This window comes from Adiantum capillus-veneris, chromosome 29 (genome assembly GCF_014529385.1).
Source record: "Adiantum capillus-veneris isolate H3 chromosome 29, ASM1452938v2, whole genome shotgun sequence".
NCBI classification, from domain to species: Eukaryota; Viridiplantae; Streptophyta; class Polypodiopsida; order Polypodiales; family Pteridaceae; genus Adiantum; species Adiantum capillus-veneris.
Genome location: NC_140959.1, coordinates 125,380,505 through 125,402,606, shown reverse-complemented (window position 1 = coordinate 125,402,606; position 22,102 = coordinate 125,380,505). Strand labels below are relative to the sequence as shown.

The following is a 22,102-nucleotide window of genomic DNA, read 5'->3' as shown; positions in this document are numbered from 1 at the left end:
ATAATCAATCAAACCACCAAATTGCTCAGAAGAGTGGAACCATCTAGCTTGATGGTCACTCCAAGGTGTCCTTAGTACACACTGGAGCCACTTAAGGGCTCGAGATCCTTAAGAACAATTACATCTCTATCATGCAAAAAATGCTTCTCATGTTGTAGAAAATGAATGACAAGAGAGAGGTTCCTTATCATGCAATGATTGATTCTTTTTTGAACTATTGACTGTGGTTTGAGAAATAACATGTTTTATTCCCTTTCAAAACATAAGACTGAGAGATTAATGACAAAGAAGGAATGCTTTGCTCACGGCGAATGACCATGAGAGAGGCACCTTCGATAGAGATTGAGCTTGTTCTCTTTCCAATCAACTTGGGGCTTAAGCTCACAATAACACTTAATGTCAAAAATTAGGTTCACGGGAATAGCTTCTAAACGTGCGCTCTTCACAATAGAATCGCTAATCACATCATGCATACTGCCAGGATCCAACCAGATAACAATGCGCTGGCCATTCACATGGCCATAACACTTCATGAGAGAGTCATCTAGATAATAGCTTCTAAACGTGCGCTCTTCACAACAGAATCTCTAATCACATCATGCATACTGCTAGGATCAAACAAGATAACAATGCACTAACCATTCACGTGGCCATAACACCTCATGAGAGAGTCATGTAGATGATCATTAGAAACTTGGGGTGCACTACTCGGTTCCTTCATGATACCAACAGAAAATGTGGGTGCTTTGGGTTTGTTCTTAGGACAAACAATTGAAACCACAAAATGTTTCATGTCACACCGGCTCGACCAACAATAAACATCTTCTTTCTTTTGTTTGGCTTATCTGTACTTAGCGTCGTTGTTGATTGAAATATCATTCTTGGACGCGATGAGCCCTGAATGAAAAATTTACTCTTCTTCCATGATATTCAGTGCTCCTTTTATGTGCATGATATATAAACATTTTATCAAAGACATCTTAATGCATGATGCTAGTGAAATATTCGGCCAACTCTCGCTAGTGGTACATTACTTCTTATGTATGTTTGTCTAATTTTTTGCTTACTCGCACTAGATCTCATGAGAATTCTATGTGCATGTGCTTGACCACCTTTAAACATTATATCCACCGAAGCATTTCTCAAAGTTATCAGTTTTTTATTGGGAACTTGGAAGTGAACTGCTTGTGAGATCTTACCTTTTGCTTATCCGAGGGAGTATTGGCCATTGCAGGTTGACTACAGTCCTTCTGTCATTTTTGGTTCATTTAGTGATAAAGGGATTTTGTATACAGACTTGCCTGGGATATTACTGCACAAAACTTTACACGGCTGCTAATATTCATATATGTAAGCCCAATATCTCCATATTGCACTTGACATTGGAAGAGATCGTTTTCCATTTTCTTTGTTCTATATTTTCATGGAAAATGGATTGTTAGCACGAAGCTCGTGGCACTGATGAGTTTTTATCTCATGGCTATAGAGCATAGTCCTTTATTGTGTGTTCAGAATGGAAAAATATTTTCGTTTTCAAGAGTATCCATGGATGTAATAGAAATATTAATTGAAATGTAATGTCTAAAATTGCAGCAACCAATGGGATCAGAGGTGCCAACTCAACTCAACTCGGAAAAAAATGGTAGGTCTCTATTTGCAGTTCTGCTTTTGGTTTACTACTAGAGCTTTTGGGCTTTGCAAAGCGGTGGTTTTAAAAACTAGAAATTCTTTATACTAATTTTCTTTCTTTTTTTTGCCCTGGAGGGGGGGGCAGTAGATATTAAACACATACCTTACGGAGAAGTTAATTTGAGAGTGTAATTAACATGCATTCTCATATCTGAGTTCAAAATTTCCAGTTTTTTTATTTTCCTTTCACCCATGGAATGAGCTTTATGAGTTACTAAGAACGCAAGGCACTGATCAGATCCTAAGGATGCTTTGAATCTTTTTGCCCACAACAAGGACTAGAGAGAAACACGAATGGACAAAGGGAGGCGGACATGCAGGATGCAAGACAACTTTAAGCAAAGAAGATCAGAAACTTTTTTGTGAAGCTTTAAGCATTATAAGTAGGGTTCAACCCTCAAATGTGAGTTATGTTCTTGATACTCATTGTGATCATTGTTTTGATAATAAATCTGCATTTTGTCATTGGCAGGGGAGGGAGATCTGGAGAATCTGAAATTGGAGCATTGCAAAGCCTATTTGCGACGTTACTCATTGAGACTGGCAGGCTCAAAATCAGTTCTGGCTGATCGTGTCAAAGAGCACATTGAGTAAGTTGATTATTGATTTAGAAATGTTCGTTTGGGGTGTTCGAGATCTTACGACATGATCTTGTGCTTGTCAAATTTTGCCCTTCAGACCTGTGTCCTTCAGACTTGCTGATATGATGCATTTTGTTTCAGTTTCAAATTGAACTGTCAATTTGCCACGTTTCAGGTTGAAAGCCCATGGTGGGGTGGCTAAGTATCCCAGATCAACATTTACGATAGATTGTACTGGTCAGCTTCGCAGTCCCATCAATCATTTTGTCAAGTTTGTACTGACTTGACTAGTAATTTAAAGCTTTGGGAGCTATTATCCTATTGCCCTTCCTGAACTTTTACAGAGCACTGAGGTGCAACTTTTTGATTTATTGGCCTTTTTTCTTTGAACTACAGGAGATGCATGTACAGGGGATATTGTTCTATTTAAGCAGAAAGTGAAAAGGAAGTAGGTGTCTATACAGTTATAAACTAGTTTTGCAACAGAATCGCTGTGCTTGATCCGATGGAATCTCTTATTCTGGAAACAAAAGGTACTGTAATGCAGGTACAAGCTGCATGCCGGCTGGAGTGGGCAAACGTATTGTTGCTGGAAGAATTGTCAAAGAGAGTTACGGAGCAGACAAACAACAACACACCTTCACAGTGAGTACGACTCCCTGCTTATTTTGTGCTTCGTGTGTAGGCATTGGTGTCCACAACTCCATTCTCTGAGGCCGGTCCAGTATTCACAAACTCTTTTTGATGCACGGGCCACACAAAATTGTATAAAAGCATCGGAGTAAACTCTCCACCCTTGTCCGCACGAATAGTCTTTAACTTTTAACTCTTAACTCTTTGCTGGACTCCTTCTCCACGAGTGTACGCCAATTCTTGAAGATCTCAAAAGCCTCGTCCTTGTGCTTGAGGAATTATACCCAAGTAAAGCGGCTAAAATCATCTTCCTGCAACATAAAGTAATGAGCTGTGTCTAAGGAAGAATTATGCATAGGTCTACAAAGGTCGGTGCAAACCTCCAAAATTGTAGTAGCTCGGCGTGTATTGTGCTTTGGTATAGCCTCTTGTAAGGATATGTGGCCTCAGAGACCAAGATAATGTGGATAAAGAGGTGAAAGAACTCATGACTCTGGTGGGAGTCAACGAGCAGACGCATATGAGGGCTTGGAGAGTGGGCACTAAGAAAAGTGGGAGCAATGGAGAAACCTCGAAGGAAAGGGCACTCATTCTCCGCTTCTCCTCCATGGAAGCGAAGGACTTCTTGAAGAAGAGACCGACTCTAAAGAAGATTGGCATCTTTCTTGGAGATGACCTCACCCTCTCGCAGATTGCTCATATGCAGAAGTAATGCCGGAAATTAGAGCAGCAAGGAAAAAGGGGAAGATTGCTTTTTACAGGGATGGAAAGGTGGTGATATTGGAGCGAGGCCCCGCATGACGGTGCAAGACCTATGGGACCACACTAAAGATGGCAACCTGGAATTGTAATGGGTCACTCCGTCTTGATGTAGGGGCCTTTGAGGATAGCTTCACGGGGAGAGAGATCATTTTCTACTCTGAGACGCATCAAGCACCTGGGCAATCCATGCCACAGGTGAGCGGATATAGATGGGAGATAGCCTGCAGACAGGAGACCAGATCGGAGCATTGAGGACGGGGCTCAGGGGGAGTGGCAATTCTATTCATGGAGGAGTTGCAGCCACTGATATATATAGCATGCAAGGATGAACAATCTAGGTACATGTGGGTGAGGCTCAGGGCAAAGACATGCAGATACCTCTACATTGCTATTTGTTACTTTCCTCCTAGTACGTCAGTATATGCATCACCTAGAGGACAGTCCCCCTTTGCTATTTTGGATAATGACATATGGGAGTTTATCAAGGATGGTGACATTATCATACTAGGGGATTTTAATGCTAGGACTGCCCACCACCAGACAATATTTTATGATACTTTTGAGGAGATGCTTTCACAGAGATGGGTCTATCCAGACTATCGCAAGATGAGGAATGCACTGAATATGGCAGAGACTTGATAGATATGGGAACCGCACATAGATTGGCCTTTGTGAATGGTCTACAAAGATTTTCGACAGCTGGAGGTTTTACTTGCTTTCCACACCGACATGGTGCCAACATAGTGGATTATGTTATGGCCCAGCCAAGTCTCATTCCATTCTTTCAGGATTTCATGGTGGGCACTAGGCCAGTTGGAGTAGCAGTTGATCATGCTATCTTGTCTTTCACCCTAACCTTTCAGTTCAGCACAGCTCCATTAGGAGAGGTCTCCACACACACTCGGTATACCTTCATGAGGGAGACGGATTCTGTGTATATGGATGAGATATACAGGCAGCTATGCACCCAGGAGCCGGGACGGCCACTAGATGAACTCATTCAGATATTGACAGAGATGCTCCATGATGCAGCATCAGAGGCATACCCCCACAACCAGCCCACACGGAGACGATCTGGGAGCATGCCCCGGAACAGTTGGTATGATGAGGAGTGTAGAGAGACGAGGATCAAATTACAGAGGGAAGTGCTCATGGGTATTACCACACATAGACAGTCACGGATTATCTTTCGCCGCCTAGTGCGACGAAAGAAAAGGGCTCATCTATCTCAGCTAGAGCGGGATCTGTATGAGCTATTTATAAGTCAGGACTCTGGCAAAGCATGGAGGCTATTCCACGAGCATTCATTACCACCAGCGGTCACCTCCACTGAGACATGGGGGGAATATGCCACATCTCTCTACACAGCATCAAGGCAACCACCTTTGCCGGACCCACTAGAGACATGCCCGGAAACATGTTCTTTCTTTACTGCCGAGAAGGTAAGGAAAGCCATTGACAGGATGAAGACAAGGAGAGCACATGATCATGATGGTAAGGAAAGCCATTGACAAGATGAAGACAAGGAGAGCACATGATCATGATGGTCTAGTAGCAGAGCACTTCATCCATGCCATAGATATGCTTGCAGAGCTCTTGGCTATGATGTTTAATCGAGCCATGTATGAAGGCTTCTCGGAGACTTGGAGTATGTCTACGATTGTGCCTATTTTCAAGTCAGGAGATCCCATGATTCCCGAGAATTATCGCACCATCATGGTTGGTCACACATTAGCTAGGTTGTATGCATCCGTTCTTGAGCAGGAGCTGAGTAGATGGGCAGAGCGAGAGGGCATAAGAGCACCAAGGCAAGCTGGTTTCAAGAGAGGTTTCTCCACTCTTGACCAGATTCTGACACTTAAAGCTATTATTGAAGAGGGTAGACACCATAGCAAGAGGATCTACCCTAGCTTTGTGGATTTCCGCAAAGCTTTTGACACACTACCGAGAGCCGGACTTATACGCAGACTACAAGACATGGGTGTGCCTACAGAGTTGATGTGGGTATTCTGGCTCTATATAGGACAGTGATGGGGCGGGTACGCACCATTGAGGGAATGTCTAACATGGTCGACTTCACTATTGGAGTAAAGAAGGGATGCCCCCTATCCCCGACTCTTTTTGGGATGTATGTGGATGAGTTTTCGGACTATGTAGAGCGTCAGGGAGACAGGGGGGCTTAGCTAGTAGGGACATGGATTCTGCTGTTTCTATATGCTAATGATATTGTGCTGATTTCTGACCCTCCAGAGGGGATGCAACGTCATTTGGATGCTCTGCATACATTTGCTCGTGACAGTGGATTGTCTGTCAATCTGGGGAAAACCAAGGTTATGGTGTTCAACACCACACCACAGTGGGTCAGGAGGTCGGCACCCACATTTACGTATGTCCAAGAGACTGTGGAGTACACAGATGCATATACTTATCTTGGGGTAGTCTTCGGTGGACCGGTGTTTTCACTAAGGAGAGCATCAGAGACTAGACTGACGAGAGCATATGCAGCTTTGGGAGGACTGGAGAGGATGTGTTCGCAGGTTCAGTTTCAGGAACCGCGAACAAAGCTCTGGATTTTTGACACTCTAGTGACTCCAGCTATTCTCTATGGAGTTTAGGTATGGGGACCCTCAGTAGACCACCATGGGAGATCTGGAAACACAGATGGATGGAGATGTATGGAGAGGCCTCTGGTCTCTATGATTGTTCGGAAGATTCGGGCTAACGCCTCAGTTCCACATGAGATTATTCGAGCCGAGCTAGCGGACCCCCCCCTCGTGGAGGCATTGACTAGGTCAGTATCCTTTATGCTCGGTCTATGGGATCTCCTCAGGGACAGATACGCTCGGCTTGCCTTGGAGTCATCTCGACGACTAGCTCTACAAGGCGATATAGCATGTTGGTATGGACAGATGACAGCATGGTTTGAGTCGCATGGTCTCAACATAGATAGATTACCTCCGTTTCAATACTCCCTGGATGCACCCTCCTTGTCTCTCACACGGACAGAGATCACCAGACTCACACGCCAGGATCTTATTCAGCTAAGATACCAGGAGCACATGGATACAGCCGACACAGGAGTTGGGCACGAAGATGGCCTTCTACAGAGAGCATCTTCTCCAACTCACGGAGAACGGCTTTGTGACTAGGCTTGCATACATGGATACGCACTTATCTCATGGGATAAGATGTGCTATTGGGTAGATACGCACATTCTCACATCAGCTCCAGATCGAGACTGACCGATTTGGAGGGGTGCCAGCAGGGTGAGGATATGTCACCTATGTAACTTAGAGCAAGAGACAGAGCTGCACTACACATGTCACTGCCTGGCATACTATGAGATACGCGGGCTGCTTCCACTCCCTGTTCAGAGAAAGTACATACCTTTTTCTAGAGTCATGAGATACAAGGATCAAAGATGTCTCGGATTGTTCCTGCTAGAGCTGCGGAGACTTAGGGAGAGCGTGCTGAGGACATCAAGGGAAAGACAGTCTCAGAGACGAATCACAGATATATTTACACCAGCCAGAGGAGAGCCAACGGAGCTGTCATTACAACGGATCTCGGAGCCTACTCATACTAGAGGTACGTTGCTTGACCGAGCCACTGAGCTTGGCATATCCAGACGCCCACGACCTCGGGGGGTCTCCCACTACCGACGAAGGCTGCAACAAAAGATACAGATCACTCTAGCTCGACATACAAGACGCCCAACCAGATTACTGACCATGGAGGAGGTCGATGAGATCCGACAGCGACCGATGAGAGATTTCATTTGAACCCACCAACCCCCCTCCTCCCTCCCCTATTTCCTCTCTCCTTAGTGTTTTAGTGTTAGTTCTTTGTAATTTGTAATTTCCATACTCAGACATGGTATCAAATTCACCAATTGTAACTTTTTTGGTCTCGTGGGTCATTTTAGCCTTTTGAAGACGTTAATATAACATTTCATTTCATTTCATTTCTATGCTACGTCCCATTAATGCATGTAGTGTATGTTAAAAGTTTCAGATTCCTGTCCGGACTTTGCTGGTAGCTCTAGTATTTCCCAGGAGCATATTAGGGGGTGATGGTTGCTTTGTGGCTATGCCTGGTCGTACCTGAGGTAGATGTATTTTGTCGGGGGTGTTCTCCATTGTTGTGCCCACCTGGTAGGTTGGCATGAGGCAGGTCCCCTTTTCCTAGGGATACCCGATGTCAGAGTCTCTAGTGTTCTGCATTTTCCCTTGTAAATGTTGGCAGTGTGTCACTTATAAGTGGTTTCACACATTTATTAGGTCTTTAGCATGTTTTAGGGTGGTGGGGTTTCGTCTGTTGAGTAGGGTGCTTTTTGGTGCCCCCTATATTTGCAGGTACCCCTCCCTTATGTATTTGCATATCAATGATGAGCAGAGCTTCTAACGCTTTGGGTCACACACTCTCTCTAGCGTTTGTTGTGTGCCAGATCACCTTTCTCCAGCATTTTCTCTCTCCTCCAGTGTTTTGCTTGCAATCTCATTCCCTCTCTAGCGCTTCATCTTTGCAATTATCCCCCTGCCCTTGGTATCAAAGCCATGGCCTGCTCTCAAGTCGAATCGGTGATCTACACAAATATTTGGTGCTGAAATTTTGTGACGAAAAGAGATAGTTTGCTGTTTTTCTACTATTTTTTGGGGCTGATTTTGGCTATGGTTGGCCGATTTGAAGGTTTCCCTTTTTCCACCTTGACCTAGCGTCGTCACATGCCCAAATTCTCTCCATCAATGTCAAGGGATGATGACTCTCATTTTAACTCGGTCCATGATGAAGAAGTACAATGAGAGGAAGTTCATGATGGAGCACATGTCCATGAGGACTGGGGAAGAATGGGTGTAGGTGATCAACCTATCAAGATACCTACCCTTCCTACTTTTCCCTCCGATTGGAAATTGAATGGCGAGAACTATGCCATTTGGTGAGCGACCATGACGGCAGTCTTCGACTTTGACGAGCTTGGAGGTTTTGTCAATAGTAATTTCAAAAGCCAGTGGATCCAGTTGGAGAGAAGCTTGGGAGGGTGTCAATGCTCGAATTGGATCATTTATCATCCTCAACAGTACAACATCGGTCATCAGTCACATTCGATTGATGAACGAAGGATGCAAAGTAGATTTGGATCGGCTTTCATCTTTATATGATTGAGTTTCTTTGATGAAGCGGATTGGTTTGGAGGTGGACTTGCGGAACTTGGAGGCCAGCAACCAAACAATCATTCATGAGGGACCATATCAACAAGATGTAGGAACTCCAATAGGAGATACATCGTATAGGAAAGCTGATTAGTTTAGAGGACATGGCTATCCAGCTTCTGGCCATTTGCCTCCTCAGTATTCCAATGTTTCGTTGATTGCGAGTGGCAAATTGAACACTGTTTCTTGGGATCTAATTGTTCCAATAATGTTGAACCTAGAGGAGTGGTTCAATGCGGGGAAGAAGTCGGGCTCCAAAGCTTTGGATGTTCTTCTTCTTCTTCTTCTTCTTCCAAGAAGAAGAAGAAGAAGTAGAAGTGTTAGAAGAAGCAACAACACTATAAAGAAATCGATGCTAAAAAGGATACTTTGAAAGCAGATTAGCATTGCAATCATTGTGGGGAAAAAGGCCATTATTGGCGGAAGTCTCCAAAGCGAGTTGGTGATGCCTCGACTTCTACGATGGTGGTACATGCACTAGCCTTTGTTCATTTGGAGATGCTACCTTCAGAGGATTCTCTAGGGACATTGGAGGTTGAGACGGCTCACGATGGTGAAAATTGGATTCTTGATAGAGGTGCTTCACTGCACATGACACCTTCGAAGGATCTATTATGCAACATGTGGTGGCACTGCCGTTCTATTTTCATTGGGGACAAATCGGAATTTCTTGTTCACAACAAGGGTACCATGAAGGTGCTTCCAGATGGCAAGGGGAGGTATGCATACCTCCAAGGTTCTTTATGCTCCAAAGCTAGTTTTTCATCTCATGTCTGTGCACGAGGTGTGCAAGTTAAATATGGAGGTGATTTTCACAGAGGATGTGGTGTCCATTCGTGATCAAGACTCCAACAAGGAGGTCAGAGGGGGCACGATGGAGCATAGTCTCTACCAGCTCCATGCTTTCTTCAATGATTGGTACTCCCATAGGTGATTTATGGCATTACAAGTTTGATCATTTGAACATTGATGCTCTTTGTCGTGCTTTTCGTGAAGAGTTGATAGAAGGCTTACCAGATGTTGGGAGTAAGAATGGAAGATGCATTACTTGCATTTGTGGGAAGCAACATAGAGAGGCTATTCAAAAGCACTCTATATGCCGAGCTACTGCGGTTTTGGAGTTGGTTCACACCGACCTTTGTGGACCTATGCAGATTCTGTCTCTTGGGTACAACTCTTTACTTCATGTTGCTGGTGAAGTATTACAGCTGCTTCACTTGGGTATATTCTCTACAACACAAGTTAGAGGCCTTTGATCTTTTCAAGAATTGGCGTGCCTTGTGGAGAATGGAGAGTAAGAAGATAATTCGATAAGACAAAGGTGGGGAGTTTACCTCCAAAGTTCTTATACAGCTTTGTGCGGACCATAGGATCAAGCAGGAGCTTGCAAATACTGGATCACCCTCAAAGAATAGAGTTGTGGAGTGGAAGAATAGGACCGTGGTTGAGATGGTGCAGTCTATGCTCGAGCATCGAGATTTGTTGAAGTCTTTTTGGGCGGAGGTAGTTGCGATGGCAGCACACTAAAAACTGATTTCCTACGCCTAGGGAAGATTGTTTGAGGCTTACTTTGGTAGAAAGCCCGATGTTTCTCATTTTTGGAAATTTGGGAGCAATGCATACGCCCATGTATTGAAGAAGCAAAGGGGGAAGTTTGACCCCATGTCCTACACTAAAAACTGATTTCCTACGCCTAGGGAAGATTGTTTGAGGCTTACTTTGGTAGAAAGCCCGATGTTTCTCATTTTTGGAAATTTGGGAGCAATGCATACGCCCATGTATTGAAGAAGCAAAGGGGGAAGTTTGACCCCATGTCCTATAGAATGTTCTTTGTTGGCTACAATAGTCTTTCTGAGGGACATTGTCTCTATGATCTAGTGAAGGATATTGTATTGAGGGGCGATGTGGTCTTCGACGAGCATAGTCCTTCAGAGAGGGTTGCCGCTCCCAAGTCCTCCATGATCACCCTTGATTTGTCGATACTTGGAGATTCGATGATGTTGTTCCTATTGAGGTCGATGAACCCTCTTCTCCAGTTCTCATCCCTCAGGTTCTGGAGGAGAATTGTCACAAGTTGATGACGTGGCATGCCCAAGTGGAATGACTGGCTGAGAGGACAAGGGTTTAGAGTCAAAAACTCTTAACCCAAAAGAACTTGAAGAATGCTGGCTGAGGAACGTAAACCCTAATTATCAAAAGTGTAAAGGCTGATTGCAATTTTCGTAAAAAGCGCTAACATGCTGACGTGACACTGTTGTACTGATTTTCGCAAATTGCGACGGCAGATTTTGGTAGTTTGTGCCATGCTTTTGGGAACAGAAGCTTTTGGATCAAGTGCTTTTCGAGCTTTGCTTTTGGGCATCCCTTGTATTGTTTATAAGGACCCTTCATGCCAGTTGCTAGAGAGCATCTGGATGCAGAGTCTCGAAGAGAACTGGACCTTCGGGGAGTTGTATCTTTGTGAAGCAATAATAAAAGAAATACCGAAAGGGGCGTCAGTCTTTGGTGCCAGTGTATTTGGGGATGGAACTCCGTGTCTCTCTCTCTCTCTCTCTCTCTCTCTCTCTCTCTCTCTCTCTCTCTCTTCAAGTTCAGTTATTTGCAGATTTTGTCCGTGTGTTGCTATTGATATCTTGCTTGGAGTGTCCAAGTTTGCAACAGTGGTATCAGAGCTCAAAACAATTTTTTCTTTTACAAAGGATCCAATCCTTTCTGCAGCACACACGGGTTCTCTCGGAGAATCCGCAATAGAGATGAAACCCCTCCGATTACAAGTCTGCGGGGAGATGAAGAAAAGCTAAATCCCAGTTTGGGAACAGAAGAAACCAACAGAGATTTTAGCAAATTTTAAGAGAAGTTAAGAGATTTTGGAAAATTTTCGACAAGGAATCTCGACAGAGCAGAGTACAAACATCAACTGCAGGTTGACACAAGTACTCCAAGAATCCGAAATATGTGAATCACTTGAAGAATTACCTGCTTGATGAGGCTCGCGCCAGATGGTGAGAGGCCGTCCATTTTCCTAGCAAGTCGGTAATGAAGCAGGTTACAAAGCCAAGTGCAGAAAAGTAGAAGTTGTACTCGCAGAAAGAGTTTGACGAAACACTTGAAAAGAAGACAAATGAGTTGATGGAAAGCTTAAAGCACTCTCGGAAGAAGAGAAAATCATCAAATTTCCTCGGTTATTTGGGACGGAAATCGACTTTCAAGGTGGCTAGAAGATCCAAGAAGCATATTTGTTTTGTGGACAACCCAAATTTTTCTTCGTCTTTAGAGACTTTTGACAATTCATCATCCTCTAGTACTAGTGAGGATGAGAAAAAGTAGAAGAAGCGAAGGAAAAACAAGAAAAGCAGATCTAAGAAAAAGTCTAGAAAGCACAAAAAGCAATCTAGTGCTATTAGAGCAAGGTCCTCTCTTTTCCTTTCCCAAGGAGAGACGGTCCTTGGTAGGAAAAAAAAGAAAAAAAGCGGTCATGGCAAGACAAGCAAAAGAGTTCAAGCAGCTCAGGCATTAGATGCCAGAACTATAGGCTGTTTGAGCAAGAAGTGCAACAAGTACTTAAGACCAAGGTGGAAAGGTATGTAGTGTACGGCATGTTTTTGGTACGTACGGAACGTACTATTGTACTGAACCACCTCTCAAGTACGTAATAGGTACGTGCCATTTGTAAAAAACCCATGTTTTAGTGAAAAACCCATAGTCTCTATGCTACTGTATGTGAAGTTCTCTGCAGAAACTCGCTCTTTGGAATCTGGAAATCGTTGTGTGCAGAAATTTCTAGTTGTAACCCTTGGCTATTAGGCTTCCAGACCACCCAAAAGCCCAAAATGGCTCGTGTTCCCATTTCCCATCTTATTAGTGCAATTTCGCCCAAATTTGCCAATTACCACCGTATTGAATTGTACGATACGTACTGAACGGTATTGTTCGGTTGTACTGTACGGAAAGGTTCCGTATATACGTACAAATTCAACCTTGCTTAAGACCCTTGAAAAAGGGGAAGCAAAGATGGTGGAGAAGCCACCTCAGAATCCTCTAGGACTAACTCAGGAAATACCTTAGACTCGGGCTCCAACACAACCTCAGAGGGAGCTGGCAGTGGGAACCTCCCAACAACACAAAGAAGACTCTATTTACTCGCCAAGTTACTCTTTTATGAAGAACCTAGATAATATTGTTCTTGATGAGGTTCTTGAGTTGCATTGAGACAAGGCTGTAGATCAACCATTGGAAGCAGGAAAGCAAGACGAGGATCAAAGGAATAGTCGACACAAACAAAGATTCCAAAGCTATCCAAGAAGCGGTCCCGACACCACAAGAAGAAGAAGACATTCAAAGTTGGAGATAACAAGGTTGCATCCGTATGTACGTAGATTCATCCATACAGTACGTCAGTACAGTACGGATCCGTAATGCCTTGCAAGATGCATTACTTGGGGACCTTGGTGACATTCGAGGAGATTAAGGGATGGATTCTGGCTCTCAGACTACTGTGCCCTCCAGTGTCGGCACTAGTAGGAAAAGAGCTCGTGTAGCAGGGCATGATGAGGAGGAGAGTGGGGATGACCTGTCTATAGCTCCCACCAATGCACCGAGGTAGACCAGGTTACCTTCACGCGTAAACTCTCGGTCTTGGGTGAAAGAGAGACAAAAGATAAGAGAGATGGAGATTGCTCGCACTCTTGTAGAGTGCAATATTGCGTTCAATGTGCTTTGAATAGATCAATGGAAGAGGATGGTCAGGGCCATTTCTCAGGTTGGCCCCACGAAGTCGTGGACTCGCTTGGATTACAACAAGATGCGTACAAGTATGCTAGATGAGCAGAAAGCGGTCATTGACAGAGCAGTCACTCTAGTAAAAGTCTATCACCCAATAAAAGCTGGGTGGTAGACTTTTGGGTGTTCTATCATTTTTGATGGATGGAGTGATGCACGTAGACACCACATCATCAACATTCTAGTCTCATCTTGCCTTGGTACGTACTTTCTGAGAGCCGTCGATGTCGGAAAGGCAGGTGAGAAGATCGCTGTAGAGTTCATCTACAAATATATTCGTCATGCCATTCTTGAGGTGGGAAAGGAGAATGTGGTGCAGGTAAAGTCAAATCTCCCCATGTCTTCTCCTTGCGTTTTTTGTTCAATCTCTGCTACTTCAAGAGGACTGCCTCTTCAGACTTGTATATCTACGAGTCTACATTAATTACAATGTACATTGTTTGGCTACTTGCAGGTTGTTACAGACAATGCTTGCTATTACAAGGCCATGGGTGATGTAATGTGCAACGGAAGTGAATGTTGAACTTTGCTCAAGATGAGTGCTCCGAACTGTGCTCAAGGTTCCTTTTACTTACGGAAGGGAGAGCCTTCCGTTCCTTTAGTGAGAGAGTGCAATGGACACAAACAAAGTAGATGAACATTGTGAACGAAGGTACTGAGACTGAGAGATAAGAGAGAGAAGAATACGACACCCAGGATGTTGTCAAACCCTCCTCCGAAGGCCGTCCCACTCTCTATGGCAAGAGCGGTCTACTATTGATTGCACAAATCTCTACAATGCTTGGACTTGCCGACGATGTCGACGATGAGACGGGCTGAAATTTGAGAATGCTAAGTGCTGAAATCTGCAAATCTTTATCTGCTGAATTCTAACTCTATGTTGGTGATGATGACGACGACGACGATGACGACGACGGTACGAGGACGATGCGCTGAAAATGCAGATGGTGAAATATGCGTTTACCGGGCTGAAACTGTAAACCTTGATGAATAGGATGATGCGCTGAAAACGCAGATGGTGAAATCTGCATTTTCCGGGCTGAAACTGTAAACCTTGATGAATCTCACTGTGCAACGAGGATCTGCTGCGGGAGGTGAGATCTGCGAGGTTTGGGGGTTCTACTGTGATGCTTGACTGCTAAAAACTGAAAACGTTGGTCTACTTGTTGATGTTGTCGCGATGGAACTGTAAAACGCTAAGGGCTAAACTGCAATCCAAAAACGCTAGGCTGAATTCTGCTTCCTGCGGTGGAAATCTGCTAACGTTGGGAATCTACTGTCTTCTGGGGTCGCCGGGGCTGATTTGCTGTACAAAACACTAGGGCTGATTTGTCTTGCAAACACACTAGCTTCTCAGTTGGGCTGAAAACACTAGGTCAGTTGTGGGGGTTGGTCTTGCTGAGAAGTTGCCTATTGAGCAAGTGCTCCTGTTGCCTCTTCTGCAAGAAAGTGCTAGCGCTAGGTTTCTATATATACAAACTTAGCAAAATTGCCCTACCTAGTTTCCAACAAAAGTCACTTAAAAATAATAAGTGAAAAATGTCAAAAATAGGGATAACAGGTCTATGCACTGTAAAAATGCTCCTGATGGGTTCTGATGGATATCTGATGATCATGCTGTGTGCAACTAGAGGATATGCATCTAATCTAAGTGTCTGGACATGCAAGGTCTGCGAACAGACTCACAAAAGTGCCAGATCACTTTCTATTCTAGACTAACTTGACTGAAGTGAACCCTGGTCATGCTGTAGCTTGTCCACGGACACATAGGGTTGGATGTGTCACGTGACATCCCCTCCTTTTCAAAGTGAGGTACTGATACCGGACTGTATGGCGTCGAGGGAGATCGCCAATAACATCCGGAATCTTGGAAAGGACTCTTCGGCGGTCCACTCTGATGCATGGGTCATGCGATACTTGAACTTCATAAAGGTCTGCAACGCTTGCTTCTTTGGGCCGCGTCGAAAGCGACACAAAGTCTTCTGAGGCTCCTTCAATGCTTCATCTTCGTCTATAGTCATGCGTCTACCTTCTTCAAGAATCTCCGAGGATGAAAATTCCTGAAACCACTTCCAACACAAAAACATGAACATACCCATTCCATGTAAAGTGACTGGAAAAATACTATTCCTTCAAAAAAACTGTGCATGCAATGTAGGTGAACATAGAGACGGAGTGCCAAACCGTTCATCAAACACGCGCAAACAATGAGATCGAATCTTGACGTTCTGATCTAAATCAGTCAACTGTGGCAAAACACAATGGAAATGCCTATGCTTGATGCTCAATCTTTCTTGTGCTCTTTCTACGACTGTGTCATGCCAAGGAAGAGACATGGAATGTAAATTCCTTGAATGCAAACATTTTATCTTTTCATGAATCATCCGCATACATTTGTGCTCATTCATGAGTGAATCGTGCTCATCGAACAATATGTCATACCTATGAAAAGGGATCACATAAAGACGCTGACTAAAATACAGGAAACGATCACAAATGAAACACTCGAACAATGTGTGCTGACTAATCACTCGAACACATAATACTTCCTGTGGGGGTTCTTTGGACCTAGGCTCGAGAGCCAAGATCGGTTCTTCGTGATTGATCGAATTTGCAATGGGGTTAGCTTTACTAGACAAAGTAGCCACTAAACCATCATCCTTGTGAACAATCACATCATCTTCCTGCAAATCCTCATGCTTGTGAGAAATCACATCTTGATCATGCAAATCATCATACTCGTGAGAAATCACATCTTGATCATGCTTATCAATCATACAATTCATCATGCTTGTCATTATCATCCAAATCATGTGTGTCATACTTTGGAGAAGACGAGATTGAGAGAGTCTCCTTCTCCTGAATCCTATCAATCTTTGCCTGCACATTAGAAATGAGAGATGAAGAATGGACAACTTGCTTTCCACGAATGACAATGGGAGAGTGACTTTTAGCATTGAAAGTAAACGTACTAGCTACCCAATCAATGAGAGGGTTATGCTCACAAAACCATCGAATGCCTAAAAGCATATCACATCCTGAGAGAGGAGATACTACAAATTTCTTGCGGAAGGATGCTTGTTGAACAATAAACAAAACATCAAGACACTCTTGTGTGATGAGAGAGTCCATACCGGGAGCGAAGCCCAACACCTCGAAAGGAGATGTCTTGCTAACCTTCAAGCGGGCTCTTTTGACAAGAGAGTCACTAATTACATCATGCATACTACCTAGGTCAAACAATATGACAAAATGTTGACTATTCACTTGACCATAATACTCAATGAGAGACTCATCAATGGGAGGATCATGAGAGACTTGGGTCACACTCGTGTTCTCATTTATTGCATTGACAGAGGAAGTGGGTTCGGTGGGTTCTTTAGATTCATTCGATTCAAGCTTAGAACATGTTCTTTTTATGTGACCCTTAATGTGACAATGAAAACGACCTTCCTTAGAATAAGTGCTTTGCTCTTCCGATGTGATGTATCCTCCTAAAATTCCTTGTTCTACTTTTTCATATGGAGTGAGCTTAGGTTTAGCAATTGTGTTAGCCTTACCCTTAGGTTCATTTGGAGAGCTCTTTTCTGAGAGACTATTGGAAGATTGGTTAGAAGAGTTACCATTCTTATCATTCTTAGGGTTCTGCGAAGTTGTAGAGGTACTTGTGGAAGTAATGTTTTCCTTGGGCTTTCTCTTGTTGTGCTTCATCTCCTGTGCGAGAACAATCGCTACTGCCTTGCTGAGATTGATTGGGTCGAGGACTTCGACATCAAACCTGATATAGTCGTCCAACCCAAAAATGAAAGCCTCTTGGCGCTCATCATCCGATTTGCGTAATTGGGAGCTGAGCTGCAAAACACGATCAGAGAAAAACATAACTGGCATACCATTTTGCTTGACACCGCGCCAATCGTCCTTCAATCGTATGAGGTACTGGGGTGGCATAAACCGCGCCTTGAGCTTGTCTTGGAAGTCGGCCCAATTGAAGGAAAGGGGCTCGCCATCCTCGGCTTCCTCTGGGTGCGTGGTCAACTGTGCCTCTTGCCATGCGTGGTACCGTTTAATGGCATTACCGGCAAGGTACATAGCTGCCATCAAAACCTTGCTATTTCCTGTCTTCTTAGTTGTCGCAAAATAAGCATTAAATTGATGCAACCAAGAATGAATAACCGTAGCATCCATCTTACCATCATACTTATTGAAAGTCAACTTTTCTATGACTGGGTTGTTGGAGTCCGAATCTGGGCTTGCGCTACTTGATGAACTACCAAGATCTTTGGCTAGCTCGGACTTGAGGCGAGAACCTGTCGAACCAATTCTTGCATGCGTAGTTCTCTTTGTGCCTCACGATCGGCCTCCAAGGCTGCTCGTCTTTCTTCGGCTGGCTCCTTTCTTTGTGCTTTACTTTCTTTTCGGTCCTCGTGCTCGCGTTCCAAGGCAACACGAGTCGCTTCTTGTCGTGCCATCATGTCCATCATCGACTTGACCAAAGACTCCATAGGATTTGGTACAATCCGTGGCGTAGATGGGGAAGGAGGAGGGTCAGAAAAACCTCCTTGGTGATGAGATTCTTCCTCGCTATTGTCATGCCCATCACCTCCATGCGAAGTATCCATTCCGCTTCGGGTGATGTCCATACACTGTGATCTTTGGTTCTTAAGTTCACGAGGAACTTGGGTTCTTGTGGGTCTTGGGTTCTTGAGGTTCTTCTTTAGCTTGCAATCTGTGTTAGAGAAGGGTCTTCTCTTCACTCGAGTTCTGCTCTTTTCCACGGGCGCACCCCTTGGCGGCTTTGCGCTCACATCAAGGTTGCTTTATTCCCACCTCACGTTGATTGGCCGGCCGCTAAGTGCACGGTCCGCTCTCAATGAGTGAAAAGAGGCACAATGGGAGGCTGGACAAGCCCTTCTTTCTTGGGTTTCCTGTCACTCTTTAAAAACACGATTAGGAATCGACACGCCCAAGAGGACTTGGGTTACAGTGCGACCGCAACAAGCAAAAAAATTGTGTGGTTCTTGTGGTTGTTTCCTTGAGTGATATAGAACACTGCCAAAGCTCTGATACCAATGTAAGGTGTAGCGGAAGTGAATGTTGAACTTTGCTCAAGATGAGTGCTCCAACTATGCTCAAGGTTCCTTTTACTTACGAAAGGGAGAGCCTTCCGTTCCTTTAGTGACAGAGTGCAATGGACACAAACAAAGTGGATGAACACTGTGAATGAAGGTACTGAGACTGAGAGATAGAGAGAGAAGAATACGACACTAGGATGTTGTCAAACCCTCCTCCGAAGGCCCCACTCTCTATGGCGAGAGCGGTCTACTATTGATTGCACAAATCTCTACAATGCTTGGACTTGCCGACGATGTGGATGACAACGAGACGGGCTGAAATTTGAGAATGCTAAGGGCTGAAATCTGCAAATCTTTATCTGCTAAATTCTGACTCTGTGTCGGTGGCGATGTCGATGACTACGGTACGACGACGACGCACTGAAAATACAGATGCTGAAATCTGCGTTTTTCGGGCTGAAACTGTAAACCTTGATGAATCTCACCGTGCGGCGAGGATCTGCTGCGGGAAGGTGAGATCTGCGAGGTTTGGGGGTTCCATTGTGATGCTTGATTGCTGAAAACTGAAAACGTTGGTCTACTTGTTGATCTTGTCGCGATGGAACTGCAAAACGCTAAGTGCTGAATTGCAATCCAAAAACGCTAGGCTGAATTCTGATTCCTGCGGTGGAAATCTGCTAATGCTGGGAATCTGCTGTCTTTTGGGGTCGTCGGGGCTGATCTGCTGTACAAAACACGAGGGCTGATTTGTCTTGCAAAAACGCTAGCTTCTCAGTTGGGCTGAAAACGCTAGGTCAGTTGCGGGGGTTGGTCTTGCTGAGAAGTTACCTATTGAGCAAGTGCTCCTGCTGCCTCCTCTTTTGCCAGAAAGTGCTAGTGCTAGGTTTCTATATATATAAACTTAGCAAAATTGCCGTACCTAGTTTCCAACAAAAGTCACTTAAAAATAATAAGTGAAAATTGCCAATAATAGGGAAAATAGGTCTATGCATTGTAAATATGCTCCTGATGGGTTCTGATAGAAATGTGATGATCATGTTGTGTGCAACCAGAGGATATGCATCTAATCTAAGTGTTTGGACATGCACGGTCTGCGAACAGACTCACAAAAGTGCCAGATCACTTCCTATTCTAGACTGCCTTGACTAAACTGAACCCTGGTCATGCTGTAGCTTGTCCACGGACACATAGGGTTGGATGTGTCACGTGATAGGTGAGATTGTAGAGAGGGATTTCCCTCGCATTGTGTGGACTCCATGTGCCGCCCATTGCCTAGACTTACTCATGGAGGACATAGGAAAATTGCCCTGGGTTCAGCCTATTGTGTCTGAGACAACGAGAATTACCACTTTTTTCTGCAAGAAGCACCAAGCTCTAGCCATCTTCAACATCCACAATACATTGGATACGGGGAACCCTGTCTGACAGAGCATCCAAGAGCCGAAGGTTCTGTCAACTCCCCATCAAGGAGGCATGAAGATGTATTGTTAGCATATAAGAAGTATACGACATTGACCAACTAAATCCAAGGACCCGCATTGTAGCGGCAATGAAATCCCATTGTACGGTATCGAAAGCCTTTTCAATGTCTATTTGCTCTATGAGAACATCCTGCTGAATATACTTGGCATATTCCATTCCAATCAATACATTAGCTAGATTATTCAAAATCTGGCGACGAGGAATGAAGCCGTACTGCGTGTAATCAGAATAAGTGTAATCGTCCACCAATGCGAGAACTGCTCACAAAGCGGTTGTTTAGGCAACAACTTCAACAAACCATGACATCGGCAAAATTTGTCTCGCCCACACAACATTCATCATGTAAAGTAAAGGTTCTTTCAGAGGCGCGCAAAAGGAGATAAAAAATTCCACAATGAGCCCATCCCAACCAAGCGAATGCCATCTTCCGAGAGAAAGCAATGATGAGTGCAATTCATTTTCTGTAAAATCTGCCTTTATGGCCAGCATCTCGAGGGAGGACAATTGAATGTATTGTAGATAACAAAAGTTAGCGTGCATGAATAACTTCAGCGGATGCCATGGGAGGAGGGGAAACATTCCTAAAATGGGACACCATGGCATTTGCAAGCTCAAGCTTTGAGGCTATTCAAGCTCTTGGTTGGAGCATAATTTGCTTAATAGATTGAGAAGCCCTTGAATGATGCAAGTGCTTAAAAAAATGTTAAGAGGCACGTCCCTTGTCCACAAACGCTCGATGGCGAGCACGAGTCTGCCATTTGTCCAATTTTCGTTTATCATTATGCTGCAAACACACCTGGGCCCGACAAAGGGTTGTCGATTCACTTTCCGACAACAAACGTGTGTCAGCTAAGAGTTGGAGCTGTCGATACAGATGCTTGGCATCCTCAACATCATCACGTAATTGAAACTTGTAATGCTTGCCATAATCCTGAATCACACTCTGCACACGCGCAACAAAGCGAACCCAGGCAACATAAGGATCAAGATACATTTGGGCAACCAGAGGAGGAATAACATCATAAATCATCTCACGGAATGCTTCGTGCGAAAGATATGCATTATTGATGTGCAACTGACGTTTCTTAGAGAGTGGCTGATCATAGTGTAGTTGCTCAAAGCGCAACAACATCACAACGGGAACATGATCAAATAAAAGCAAAGAATGGTCTATGCTTATTTTGCATACAAACTCATCAAATTGCTGCATGTCGATCTAATCTTGCACGATATGCAGAGAGAGCATTATGTTGAAATGTGTACCCCAAAACATTGGGATGCAATAAGGTCCACAAGTCCAACATCTGTGTGCATGCAACGAGATCTGTCCAGGCTTGCAATTCTATGCTAAGCATGTGCGAATGTCTTGTGATAAAGCACGTGCATTGTTAAAATCACCACAAAGCAGTGCATTGGAAAGCCATGGATAAGAAGATATTTCACGCTACAAAACAGTTCGTTGTCCCGAGGTCGTATGCACATAGACACCACCAAATTCATAAATCTAGCCATTGATCGAGTATTGGACCACCATGCAACGACCCGCTGGATCATTATATGCCAGAACTAGCTGCAACTCATGCCTAACCATAATCAGAACACCCGAAAAACCCGACAAACCAGCATATGCTATCCAGTATTCCGCAAAATATGAGCATTGCCCAGCATATTCATGTTGATTATGCTCTTGCAAAACTACAATGTCTACCTTACATGTATGTACATAGTGCCAGGGTAGTCTCCCCTTATTAGGGTTGCATAACCCACACACATTATATGAAATGGATTTAACACAACTATGCATTCAGGAGATACGTACAGAGGCAAAGTAAAGAAGTTGACGTGCCCATAAGCACATCAACATCCGTAGCCAGCGACTCAACCACAGTATTTT

General features: G+C 44.1%; 1 protein-coding gene across 2 annotated transcripts in view; it reads left to right on the top strand.

Annotated features, from left to right (window-relative positions):
• Positions 1 to 22,102, top strand: part of LOC147419891 (uncharacterized) — a 46,108-nt gene that overhangs the window by 15,186 nt on the left and 8,820 nt on the right. Inside the window, exons 3-8 of one of the 2 annotated variants that reach the window (XM_086506148.1) lie at positions 1,594 to 1,642; positions 1,966 to 2,072; positions 2,162 to 2,279; positions 2,446 to 2,507; positions 2,667 to 2,718; positions 2,818 to 2,915. In XM_086506148.1, the coding sequence (XP_086362274.1) occupies positions 1,594 to 1,642; positions 1,966 to 2,072; positions 2,162 to 2,279; positions 2,446 to 2,507; positions 2,667 to 2,718; positions 2,818 to 2,915 (486 nt within the window). Of the gene's footprint in view, positions 1 to 1,593; positions 1,643 to 1,965; positions 2,073 to 2,161; positions 2,280 to 2,445; positions 2,508 to 2,666; positions 2,719 to 2,803; positions 2,916 to 22,102 lie in introns of both variants that reach the window. The other variant, XM_086506147.1, reaches the window with a different exon arrangement.